This window comes from Balearica regulorum, chromosome 2 (genome assembly GCF_011004875.1).
Source record: "Balearica regulorum gibbericeps isolate bBalReg1 chromosome 2, bBalReg1.pri, whole genome shotgun sequence".
Classification (NCBI taxonomy): Eukaryota; Metazoa; Chordata; class Aves; order Gruiformes; family Gruidae; genus Balearica; species Balearica regulorum.
The window spans coordinates 10,435,848-10,449,552 of record NC_046185.1 but is presented as its reverse complement, the minus strand read 5'-3'; the positions used below and the strand labels follow the sequence as shown (position 1 = coordinate 10,449,552).

At 35.9% G+C, this 13,705-nt stretch overlaps 1 protein-coding gene across 4 annotated transcripts in view; it reads right to left on the bottom strand.

Moving 5' to 3' along the window:
* Positions 1 to 13,705, bottom strand: part of ASAP1 (ArfGAP with SH3 domain, ankyrin repeat and PH domain 1) — a 161,789-nt gene that overhangs the window by 58,398 nt on the left and 89,686 nt on the right. For all 4 annotated transcript variants that reach the window (XM_075743314.1, XM_075743316.1, XM_075743318.1 and 1 more), the window contains 5 exons: positions 10,997 to 11,142; positions 4,346 to 4,420; positions 3,930 to 3,979; positions 1,421 to 1,550; positions 565 to 650 (listed from right to left, as the gene is read on the bottom strand). In XM_075743314.1, coding sequence (XP_075599429.1) covers positions 565 to 650; positions 1,421 to 1,550; positions 3,930 to 3,979; positions 4,346 to 4,420; positions 10,997 to 11,142 — 487 coding nt within the window. The remainder of the gene's footprint in view (positions 1 to 564; positions 651 to 1,420; positions 1,551 to 3,929; positions 3,980 to 4,345; positions 4,421 to 10,996; positions 11,143 to 13,705) is intronic.

Here is a 13,705-nt window from a genome sequence, read left to right as displayed (position 1 = left end):
GTTGTGACTTTAACAAATACCAGATTAGAGAGATTATAGCTTAGTTTATTTTTTTTTTTATCACTGTTATCCAATGTGTTTCCCCTTAGTAATTTCTAAAATCTTTTTCCTGTATTTCATTTAGGTTCCTGTATGTTTGCCTCTCTCATTCTACTGATGAAAAGGTCATATCTTACCAGTCTCACCTCAAGGAATTTCAAAGAAATTCCTGGCTTTCACAATGGTTTTAAAATTTACATAAAACACCTAAAACCTATTAAACAGAATAAACAAGCTATTTATAAAAATTACATTCTGGATCTACGCTTCAGGATCTAAAACTCATTTTGTACACAACATGCAGGGTTTTCCCTCGGCCTCTTTCTCCATCATTCCTTTGCCCCACTCAGTTACTTTCATACTCTACATGAAAGACTACAGCCCAGTAAGATGAAGTTGCAGACACCTGGCAGGTTACAATTATGCTATAAATTCCTGATGCAACCAAAACAAATTGAAAACAAAGGGAAACACACTTGTGTAAAAAAGAAAATTGTAACCAAAGCTTAAAAGCATTGCACTTACTTGCATTGTGCATGATAATACTTAATAAGGTTCTGCAGAAGGTCCACACCTTTTTTTGTCTTGATTTCATTAACCTTAATAAGATACTGTACAGACAGTGAAAAAACATGTTGACAATCATGCCTCACAACCTCAACAGTTTTCAATCAATAAAACATAATTTGCTCAATGAATTAAGTATCTCTGTTTAACCTGGGTGCTGACTCATAAGCCACCAGGTCTACCACAGATAAGCAAAATATAAACCAGGTAACTTTATTTGGCCATTCCTAAAAAATTCAAACACCTCAAAATAGAAAACAAATTAAGGAAAAAGTTTCATCTTTTACAATTGTCTGAAGATGTCCTTTTTTTCATGCTGCTGCAGTAATCACTGAAATATTCTAAAAACAGAAATACTATGCAATTTAAAGTAATCACCACTAAAATGTAGTGAAGAGAACTATTAATATAAAAAGCAGTTTTATGAACTAACGTTATCACTATCATTTATCACTTTATTAGAAATTTTAGGCTTCAGAAAGCATGTTGGAAGAAATATATCAAAAATACTTCCTGAGCAGATCAACCATGAACCTGAAGAAATAAGAAATCTTTCCATTGTATATTTTCAACCCAAGAACCATAGCATAACAATCTAAAAACAAAGAAAAGGAATAAAACAAAAGGAAGCCAAGTTTTGCAGAGTTGCTAAAATAATTGATTACCTTTATATTGCTGTACTATGTGACATTGAAATAGTTTCCTCCCTCCACCCCCATTAAAGGACAAAATGGATTTAACCACCTTTAAGCAAGGCCCACAAGGTTCTTTTAAGTTATGGTGTCATAATTATAAGTTGAAACTTGTTTCTTACTTCACACATCTGTAGCTGAAATAGCCGCCTTTCCTTCTCCATCTCCTCTGCTATCTCAGCTCCTGTTATTTCAGTTCTTATCATCCCATGCTGTTTTGCATGTTCTCTTTTTTCCTTTTCAATTTTTGTACTGAAATTTTAATTAGAAAACATTTTTGAGATTTTCTTCTACTATCATGTGATCCAGTATTATTTAGGAAAAAATTAATAATAATAAAATATTAAAGAAGCCATTCGGAAGATGAGTTCTTCTACAATACCAAATCCTATATATTTTTTTAAGTGTCCAGAAGTAATGGAGTGGTGAAGCTGCCCTTCCTCACTTTCTTCCTTTAACTCTTCTCCCTAGTTTGTGTGCTACTTGGGGAAAAAACCCACCTCATTCTTTTTATATGATGGGCTACATAGCCTTCATCTCTATAAACTGCAGCATAAAGCATACATATTAAGGTGAAGGAGGGTAGATATACATTAGGTGTTAGAAAGAAATTCTTCCCTGTGAGGGTGGTGAGGCACTGGAACGTGTTGCCCAGAGAAGCTGTGGATGCCCCCTCCCTGGAAGTGTTCAAGGCCAGGTTGGATGGGGCTTTGGGCAACCTGGTCTAGTGGAGGGTGTCCCTGCCCATGGCAGGGGGGTTGGAACTAGGTGATCTTTGAGGTCCCTTCCAACCCAAACCATTCTATGATTCTATATAAGAAACTATTGACTTGGCAGGAACATGGCAGAAATAACTTAATCAAATATGTTCCATGATCATAAAGGCAGGAATTAAGAAAAACAATACGGCAGCATATGGAGTTTACCACCTACACTAAATGACATAACTTCCAGTCATTACATTTTCAGAGAAAGTCAACACTGAAATAGTGAAATGCAAATATGGAACTAAAAAGCCATCCTGAGACTTTAACTAGAGCTTTACAGTGTGGCTGTCCTTACATATTTACTCTGCAGACTAATTGGAGACTCCATTTGCAAGCAAACTTAGATTTCCAATACAGAGTAGAAAGATCTAAACGATTTTCTGCTTTCTTTTTCAAAAAGCTTTCTTCTCTAGCAGTCTTTTTGAGAAAAATAAACACTGAAGCTGTACTTCTGTAAATCAGGTGACAAAGCACTGTGTGTTTATTAGCCTGCTGTTCCTTGCCGGGGGAGAGGGGGCATCTTAAAAAGAATTGATTTGGTTGGTTTTGAACTCTGCTTTTCTCCAACTAAGGCAGGCATAATATTTGCATGTAGAACAAAGCATTTCTCAGCACTGTGCTTCTAACCTTGACTTGATATTTGGTCTTGAACAAATTCTGGGAAGTGGGGTTCTCTGAGAAATCTAACACACAGGTGATTCCATGTATTGAGTCTGTATGAGATATCTCTGTCTCCTAAGTTCTGTTTAATGACATTTGGCATTTAATTTAATGGCATTTAACAGGCTGGCAACAATATGCCTGATTTTACATAGAGCAATTTGAGAGGCAGAAAGAATATATTTTTTTTTTAAAACTGATTTGCTGTCTATAGAAAAGTATCCAATATTTTTGCAAAATATGCAATATCTGTAAGAATAAAAAGGGAAAAAAAAATCTGCACGTAAATCTGAATGCTCATTTGAGTACAATGTTGTGAGTTTGGGACAGGAATCTCCTTTTTGCCTTAGATTAATAACCACCTCATTTCCAGTTCAGTTGTTCACAAGGTTTTAACATTGTACTGAATTTTGAAGGCAAAAATTACTACAGGTAGGTCAGAAAATTATGCAGATAATAAATGTTTCAGCAGTTGTCAGTGGCCTTTTTCTTTCATTGCTTTTTTCCCTGTCTTGGTTAGACATAAATGAAACAAAGCTAATAATAGGATTAAAAGGGGAATAAATGAAAGGATATATATAAAAAAAAATTAACTCCTGAGAGGTCTTGAATGCTGACAAAGCAACTGCCCATCGCTTCCTTCAGAGCATTCTGAACTATTCCACTAACATTTCTGCAACTATGACACTACTTGCTTTCACAACCTTCTACTTTTATAAATCATTCTTTATACACAGAAGACTGGCATTTTAGCAAGAAAATACTTTAAAATCCATAGATTTTTTAGAAGTCACACCAACTGCACTACCATTCTTGCCTCTCAAACACATACAGTTCTGCAACACAGGACAATATATAAATCTCATAATTTGTACTATCGATAGATTTTATGGTTATGGTTACAAAAATGTGTAAATGCCATCTGAAATCTCCACATTTCACTTTACAATGTTCTGTAACTAAGCATTAAGTACTTTTCTTACACTAAAGAAACACTGGGCAGTCATGTAGCTACTGTACAGAGAACATAAAAATATTTGATTTCTATTAGTGCAGAAGAGATGTCCACAGAAGAGACACCTTGCTGTCTCATTCATATTTACATCCAGAGATATAGTACATGGTTTGGGACCAGGAGGGGAAAGGAAAAAGAAAAAAAAAAAAAAAAAGGGGGGGGGGGGGAGGGGGGGTAAAAAATACTTACAATTTGGTTTCATAATCTTTCCAGGCTTTGTCAAAAGGTTTTTTGAGGTCCTTAGGAAACAGAAAATTTGCTTAGAACATTTTTAAAACTTTGTCTTTATAATCAAGATAGCAAATCATAAATAGCAACAAAAATATTGTTTTCTTTTAAAATTTCTCAGACAGCTGTTGGAAAAAATACTATTTTTGTATCTTGTAAAGTATTGCTTTCCTGTGCACCTTAAGACAGGAATCTACAATGAAATTCTGAAGAAGCATCACAGTCACACCATTTTTTAATTTGTTCTTTGGACTACAAACAGAATATTCATGGATGCCAGCATAAGAAATAATCTCATGGGTGAATGCAATACAGTCATAAGACAGCTGAACCTGAAAACATTTCCCTAAATAAAAAAATTCGTTTTCAACACTTACCCCTTTAACACCTTTTAAGTCTCCTTTTAAGAGAGAATCCAAAGTGAAAATAACATTGTGGCTTAAACCCTGGAGCTAAAAAGACAAACATTAAACTGTTATAATTCAAAAAGATTTACTATGATCTTACCAAACTACTGCCAACAAGTCTTTGAACTTCACTAGTGAAACTGCCATCACCTCCAAATTTCTAAATTAATAGTAAATTCAAGTCTGGGAAGAACTAATAAACATTCACTTGTATCAGACACAAGAAGCATTACAATTAATCTTTACTTATATAGGGCAATACAAAACCAGAATTTTAAAAATAGCATACAAATGCAGTTCTGAAAGGACCTCAAGGTAATCTTCAGTCAAAGCAAACATTTGAATATTGCTTAATTATGTAGGAAGCAAATTAGGTTTTGGAACAAATGTTTCTTATAGCCTCCTGTATAAGAAGCAAGGACCTGCTGTGCTACAATGGCACATGTTAATTCAACCACGAACAGAGCACCAAAGAGTCCCCAGCTCTTTCATTATTCCCAACTATTTGGGAAGACCATTCCTTTCCTTGTCCAGTGTGGAAATCTGGCATCTGCTTAAACTCTCAAGAGTTTAAATTTCACCCCTTTAAGTCCATGACTGGTTGATTACATGTCTGTGGAAATGCTCGGTTTGTCTTTGCCAGTCTGAGGGTAGAAAGACCTACTGCTGTGATCCTATCTGAACACATACGGCGTGTACGATTCCTGAGGAGTCACGATCAGGGGAAAGAGATGTGTATCAATATTATCCCAGTCTAGTGAAATGTCTGTTGCCACAACTACTTCATCCCTCCCTCCGTTTCTGCTCCAAAATACTCCACGAATTCTTCGGCTCCTATGCTAAGGAAGAATAGGGAGAACAATGGGAAGGCTGCAAGACACCACATCCTCTGCTTGTAAACAAAAAAGAATAGGGAAGTGCTACGTTATTGGTTTTAATCTGCCATATATATATAGGACAAGGGAGCTGGGTCATAAGGTCTTCTAAGCATATTTTTGTCCATGAAATTAATTTAAGAAATTTTTGTGAAACAGACAATCCATACAGATGAGAAGATCAAAATGATCACTCCAGCTGGTTCTCCAGGGATAACGTTCCATTCACAAACTCCTTATATATTCAAAAGACATGTATGAAAAATCAAATATTCTGGTTTTTAAAAGTGACATTATGCAATGTTAAACATACAAACGTAAAAAAAGAAATCTCACCCTTTTGTCACGGTTTATTTCTTTCACAGGAGTAAAATAAAGCAATGAAACAGGGCATGACCCATGTGTATTCACTGCTGTTTTAAAAGCCAGGGCCTCTTACCAATTTATAATCAACTTCTCATACCATGTCATTATTTACAAGAACTATATCCACTATATATAAAAATAATGCATTTTCCTTCATTAGATTCACTATCAGTCCTTAACTGAAAAGAAAAAAAAACAAAAACAAACTGGCTTCATTCTCCAAATATCCTGGGCAGAAGGATTTCTCTAAGGTCCCCTAGAGATTACTGCCAAAGCGGGCTGCCAGAGCTGGAACGCAGCTCAGACACCCATGGCCCTAAGATACAAAGCAGTCCTAAAAGCACAGATCTCAAACTCCATGTACATTATCCTCTGGAAAGCACTGGGCCCTCTGCATGGCAGAGGGGAAGGTGGATCTTTTGAACACAGGTTTTTATACAGCTACTGAATTATCATCTGATGGCTTGTCAGCCACCCCTCAAGTATTGTTCTTTTTAGACAGCTTGCAGATATCATAACAGATAATTATTCTTAGCATGAGATGGATTCAAATTCAGAAAACATATGACACACACTTGTATCTTCATATTCAAGATAAAGACAACTGTTTCATGTGTCAATATTTTATCTTTTTTAAAGTCACAAAATCTTACATGCAGAATGTATTCAGAGCAAGATGAACGACAGCCACTAGAACACCTTGAGCTGCAGCCTCAAACAATAACATGAACAGAGAGCAAAGGTTCTTCATGGCTTAAAAGATCAAGATCTGAGAAGGGATTTTCTCCTTAATCGCAACAACACAGTTAGCGCTCAAATATTAATTTTGTATGAAAAAAAATGCAACCTCATCGCTTTCGGTGATTAAAAAAAACCCCAAAAGATTTTTTCTTTACTTGGCTTCGCTAAAGGAGTTTATAGCAGACAGTCTAAGCTTTGATTCTATTTAAAGAGCTAGGTTCGGGGGGGTGGCGGTTCTTAAACATTTGCACATGTCCCTCTTCCAATATTATTTCATAGCAGAACGAAGAGGAGCCAGGGAATTTGTAGAGGATTATGCCCTTTCGCAATTTGTCCTCTGTTGGCTTTTTAGCTCGATACATCACAACTAACAACTTCCCGGCAATGTCAATTTTCTTGGAGAAGAAAAAGAACTATGAACGTTAAGCCAACAAGTGATTAAGGTAATACTTATTTTATCAATACACAGATTAAATAAAAGCTGTAATTGTTTTCATTCTCAACCATTGCAATCAGTTTCCACTTAACAACCTTAACTGAAGTTCGTATCTCAAATGTGAATTTTGATGAGAAAAAAAATAGTGAAAATATTTTAGAGAGAACACATGCAATATAGGTGGATATGGCAGACTTAAAGTAGTTTTCAGGGCAGGCATGAACAACAGTACATTACTATAGCTTCCCCCCATTTTTTCAAGTGTATCCATTAAGGATAACCAATTCAAGCCGTTCATACTTGGACTTGAATACAGTAGCCAGCTAGGAAAAAACCACACCACCCTAAATAGCAGTGTATTACTCCAATATGGTAAGAATTTGGAATTATTTATTACATTGCTGAAGATTTGATAAAACAGTAGCCCAAATGAATTAGAAATATATCTGATAAAGTACAACTGTCTCATATCTAGAGCAAAATCAAGGAAAAAAACCTTAACAGATGGAAAAACATACTATAATTTGGGGAGGAGGGATGTGAAGAGAAGATAATTTGTCCACAAAGATTAGCTGAGGACATTTACAGGACGGGGGTGGGGGGGGGGAACAGACTTTAAACATTTGGAAAAAGCCAAGCACCATACAAAATTCTACAAAGAAAAAAGTAAAATCCAAAACCCAAGTTATCTGCAAGTGCTCCAAATGTTCTACCAAAACCTCATCTAGATCAATTTAAAGATATTGACACACTGAGTTTCACATACGCAGATCTTCATACGGCTTTTTAATGCATTGTTATAATGAATTACTGCATAAAGAATAAAATCTGGAACAGGAAAGGAGGTAGAAGTAGTGAAAAGCAGAGAAACCAATTCTGGTGGGACACTTAGATATTGCTGAAAACATAGACGAGTGTGGACAATGGCCAATCACAATGTAATTACCTTTACAAAATGTTACAGAAGTGGTCATTCTGTGTCATTCTTATAATCTTAAAAAAACCAAAACCAAACTCAGAAATATAACATGATATTTGTATGTTTTCAGTTTCAGATGTTATATTTAGGGATAACGTCAACAGTTTATAATAAAGTTTACATAGCAACACAGTTGTTTTTGTTAAAATGATTAACGGATATGCTTTTATGATTGACTTTGCGTGAAGAACAATCATTTCAAAACGATGGTTTCCAAGAGTTGTATATGTAATACAAGTTGCTGGCTTTACTTCATAGCAACTAAGTGAAGATCACCCTCAAAGTGATCACTCTATAATTCCTCAACACAGAAAAAAAATAAATTATTCTGCACCGCCCTTCTCATAATATCACAAGTCATAGGAAAATATTTAATAAATTATAATTAAAGTTCAAAAGATTTAATAAAAATGGATCCAAATTTTTGAAGGTTTTGTTGCCTACTGCATAGCTCTATTATTCATCCTCTTGTCTTTAAAGAACATACCTTCTTTTATTTTTCGTGTATTAAATAAGGCAGCAACAATGTGCTGTACGTGAAAAAAAGTCTATTTGCTTGCCATTCATCTTAATATCTTCTGCCATTTTTTCAATTAATTTTATTAACAAGCCACAGCCTGTACTGTGGGGCTTCATCAGTGACATTATACAGCCCTCCTCTCAACTGCTTTTTCATTGGACCTCAATTGCTATCTTGATATTACAAAAATCTTTTTCTTTCAGTGTAATTGTATTAATGAGAATGATGCTTAAGAACAGTGGGTCAACAAAGCAGAATTATCTATCTTGTAGAGAAGGTGAAAAATAAGTTTTTAAAATGTTGAGAGATTTGTAAAATAAGCTCATTGTCTATTTGAGACTGCTGAATGAAGTAAATCAGGGAATAGCCTAGTTTAAATCCTGTCAACACGAATGTAGATAGACAATGCTTCACAATGTAGCTGAAATAGTATAATGGTGTTTTGAATGAGTGTGGCTTCTTAAGTTAAAAGAGCTCTTTCCTCTCAATAAACAAACAAATAAATAATCCCCCACTACTTCTTTGCCAGTTGAAAGAAGTTAAAAATTTCTGTGGAAGACCTGCAAGGAATGATGAGGTCCAGAGAGCTTTCAACAAACTTGAGTTCTAGTACCAAACTGTCTTCAAACAGCACTTTAACACACATTTTAAATTACTTATTTTTAATTGTGTGCTAAATTAAGATTAAAAGAGGCTAAAAATAACCCACAATGACAGAAGTCTTTAAAGAGGAAAGTAGGTCCCTCACATACCTACTAGACTTTAAAACTGCCAACAAATAAACAAAGGATGATCCATCCAGATAATAGGCCAGAGCAAAGCTCTCAAAGAAAGCGAGCTTTATTAGGATAAGTGTGATCATCCTCAGATGAGTAAGTAAGTGATGAAGAGGTGGTGAGGCTCAGAAATAAGCACAAGCATGAGAGGTCAGAAGTGACACCTCATTTAGAGCATTGTTTGGGCCTGTGCAGTCTGAGATGTTTATAAGTGAATCTCAGATGAGAATGTCTGCTGATACTAAGCTATTCTGGGTAGTAAAGCAAAAGCCAGGTATGAAGAGTTGAGTAAGAACCTTGTACTACTTACTGCTGAAAGAATAAAATTAAAGATTGAAGTCAATGCTGAAAAATGCAGTGTGATGCATACAGAATCATGCTTATGAAATAACAACAATCAAGAAAAACATCTCAAGGAAAAAATACCTTGAGGGTACAACATAGAATCCCTTGCAAACATCAAGCTCAATGCTCAGTCAAAGAAATCAGCCTTCAGAAAAGGGAAAAAGAAATGAAACCATCGTCACATTTGTCCCCCCTCATTTCAGAAAAGAGCACTAAAAGAAGATACAGAAAGCACCAACAAGGACAATCCAAGTTATGGAATAACTAGGACTCGGCTAGAAAAGTAACAGAGGTAGGGAAGAATGATAGCTATTTGTAAATTCCTGGGGAAAACAGAGAACAATAAATGAAAGAATCATAGAATCACAGAATGGTTTGGGTTGGAAGGGACCTCAAAGATCATCTAGTTCCAACCCCCCTGCTGTGGGCAAGGACACCCTCCACTAGACCAGGTTGCCCAAAGCCCCATCTAACCTGGCCTTGAACACTTCCAGGGAGGGGGCCTCCACAACCTCTCTGGGCAAGGATCAAGTTCAAAAGAAATAGAATTGATATTTCAGAGAGCATGAAATCCACCATGTTCTGTGCCAAGCATAGCATATATCCAAGAAATCCTTAGACAAATTCATGGAAGTAATACCTAACAAGGACTACAAAGCAAAAGATACTGCCTCCAGCTCCAAAGTCTCTGAGCTGTCAGGACCACAGTACAGAAGCTATCCCAGTATGTCTGCTCTCTTCCTTCACTCTTCCCTAAAGACTCACTCTTCGGCAACTGGCAAAGCCAGGGTTCTGGCTGCGGGGACCTTTGATGTGACCTAAAGCAGTTGTGCCCGTGCTAGGCACTCTAGGAAAGAAAGCAGGTATTATTCCGTATACTTTACACACCAAAAAGCTTGGAGATAGGCCCAGCTAACAAGAAAAACATAAAAACGAAGCTACCACTTTCTGAATACAACAGCTATCAAACCCACAAAACATCATTTCACAAGAAGTGTGGCTTCGTTACTTTCAATGTTCAAAGATATTTGCTATGAGTACAGTTTTATTATCCAGTTTTCAGAAGTAAAAGTTCTAAGATGAACTTTAGATAAGACAAACCTTTAAACCATTTTCATAAGTCTAATATTTCAGCATGCTTTATATACCACAGGGAAAATGGACTATTAACACCATTTAAGCACACTCCCCAAACCATTATTTTTCTTCCAGAAAGTAGAAGTTTCTCTTTTTCAGCTAAGATAAAACAGTCGTTAACTAATGGTATCAGATTTTTAACTGGAAAGACTTCAAGTCAGGGAATGACTTAAAATAAGGTCCATATGAAGAGATATATAACACTGTCAATCACTTGGGAACGATGCCTCAAGTGATGTCTTAACATTTATATTTTTCTTCTTAACTGCCAATTAACAATCAAACACAGCGAGTGTGCAATAACACCCTTTAGAGATAATCTCTGCAGAAATTGTGTTGGTTTTTGAAAAAACCGCAAGCATCTCTAAAATTATCATCAGGATAATGAAGCTGTTGTATTTTATTTTGGGAAAACTATAAAACTTAGAAAGTTTGAAACTTCTCACCAGGTTCTTCAGCAGCGTTGATAATTCTTTAGTAAGCGTGGAAAATTTTACAAAAGCTGTGCCAAGATCTGGATTATCCCGACTTAAAAAATTACTTCCAAATTTATCTAGTACTTGTGCATAGTTTTCTTCATTTTGAACATGATCTGCAAAGAAAAATTAAAAATCAGAAAGTTTCTTTCTTGTAGATAGTCAATTATTATTTTAAGCTTAGGTACTGCAATACAGTGACAAAACCAACTGACAAACAGTACTTTCAAAAAAGCCACAAGTTAATGCATTTACTGAAAAATACAGTAATTTTAATATTAAAAAGTAGTATTTCACAAATAGACATATATATGCTTCTTTCAAATCAGCGACTTGAAGTTGTAATACATCCATGAAAAAAGCTCTGTAGTTATTAAAGTAGTAAGATCAATCGAACAATATAAGCACATCTGCTCGTGGCCCTTTTCACCTCCTTTGTAAAACTGAGTTACCCCACAGAATGGAATGTATATTGGTACCCAGCCAAAGACTTGTTTTAATATATTTAATAGCAAATTGGACATACAGAGGTCAGAACCAAGAAGATGTAATTGAAGCCAGTGAAAGTGAGCAAAATCCTTAACTGAAAGATGAAGGAAATTCTGAATTACAGACCATTGTGCCCGAAATGTTTTTCCTGCTTCTATTACTTTTCCTTCTGGCATCTGTTTCCATAAATTTTGTTGTTACTTCTATTTTAGCATCTTTAAATAGAAAATTTGTCACTATAGCCCTTTGGGACACACATTATCACCTCCATCTCTCTTAGAAGAATATTGTTGGTATTAATTAAATCAACATTTCACTTTAATGAGTTTCCTAGTCCTACTATGCTTTTCTTCAGTAAGCCACAAACACAAAACCACAGAGCTATTCCAACTAGCACAAGTTCTGTGAAATGAAGGGAGGGGGGAGGGAGGAAAAAGAGAATAGTTGCCAATAGGTACCATGTTTTCCCCCCAAAGACCTGCAAGTTTTATTTTCTTCAGGTTGTGATATTGCCTGAGAGCATCTGAATTACCGGGGGAGGTGAGGGGGCTGAAAACAAGGAGGAAAACACACCCAAACCCCCCTAAAGTTTCAAACAAGGCTTGTGGATAATGCCCCACAATGCATGAATCTACATTGACATTACTAAGAGCTGATGAAGAGTTAAATAACATTTCCAAGGTATTACAGGTACTCAAAACAACAGTGCACTAAAGCACCAACAAAAAACAGTGAAAACCTATTAGAAGACAAAAATATAACACCCGACAAAAAACAATCACAATGCTTATTTACCAAAACCAAAGCCCATGCATCAGACAAGTTACATTCTAAAATCAGACATTAACACTGAGGTTTTCAAAAGACCAAATATTTAATCATATGTTAATATGGAGTTGTAACTCAAACAGTGTTTTTAATAAAACTGTTCCAAACCCATATGGTTTTAATCAAATAGTTTAGTATTAAAATCAAGGAAACCACTATATAATAAAAAATAATAAATATAATAATAAAATATGCATTTGGTTTTGATGTAAGAGATGTTGCATAAGTATACACAGAAAACTTTATCTAAGAAGGAGCTTTGTCTTATGCAGTCCTAAGCTAAATAAAGCTTCAATGTACCCTACTGTTCTGAAGAAAAAGGAAGGGTAATGGAACAAGGTCGGAAAGAAATCTGCTGGATCATGGAACCCCTGTCCTTGCCAGCGAAGCACCTTTAACCCCACCGTATTTCCTAGTATTTTGATTTTAAGTACTGCGTTGTTTCATAGAGCATTTTAAAAAATAATTTTGTGAAGAGACTGAAAACGAGCTGAAGACAACTGTTTCCTTTATCTGAGGAAAGGCAAAAGAAATTCCCCATCCGAGAGAGGAAGCAGGAAGCAGATCATTGTCCTAAAACAATATATAGGAAATTCTCAAGAATCCCAGATCGCAAATCACCTGAATCTAGACATAAGGCTTTGGTTATGATGTAAAAGGAATACTTCTGTAATTACCACACATATACACATAAAATTCAAGTTTTGAGTAAGAATAATAAATTTTTAATTTTTACAGAACTATCAACGTACGTCTTGTAAAAGAAGAAATGTCTTCTACTGAAGAGGTAAGGTAGTTCCCCATGTGACCTTAAAGGTACACAGATGAAAAATTAAATCTGCAACGTAGCCTATGCTAAAATGCAACATACGAAAACCAGCATGCTTAAAGCCAAGAACATGCTTTAATCTCCCTGTAAGTGCCTCATGCAAACACAGAAATGACTTCCCTGTGTCCTAACAGAATTTCCTTTGCATAAAGCAAGTTATAATGTGCATGACTTTATGTTTACTTCCTTAGATACAAGTACTGTAGGAAGGACTTTAATAACCCTAGTGAGGTTCCTAGACAGGAACAATGACAGCAGTACGTACAAAGGATAACGCTTGCCTACTAGAACTGGCTCATGTCTTCTCAGTATTGTAAACAAAGCTCAGTACTGTGATGAAAATAGAACAGCTTCCCCAGACAGACAGCCTCCTCCTCCTCCAGCAGCTCCTTGAGAGGTGCCAGAACCAGACATTGGAGGATGGGCTCTACCCTCACTGACAAAGGGACGTCCCCTCAAAAGGGGCTACAATCATCCCCTCCCTAATGGGATCTGGCAAGGCAGCCAGTACCATAGCCAGTGCTGAGAGCCTC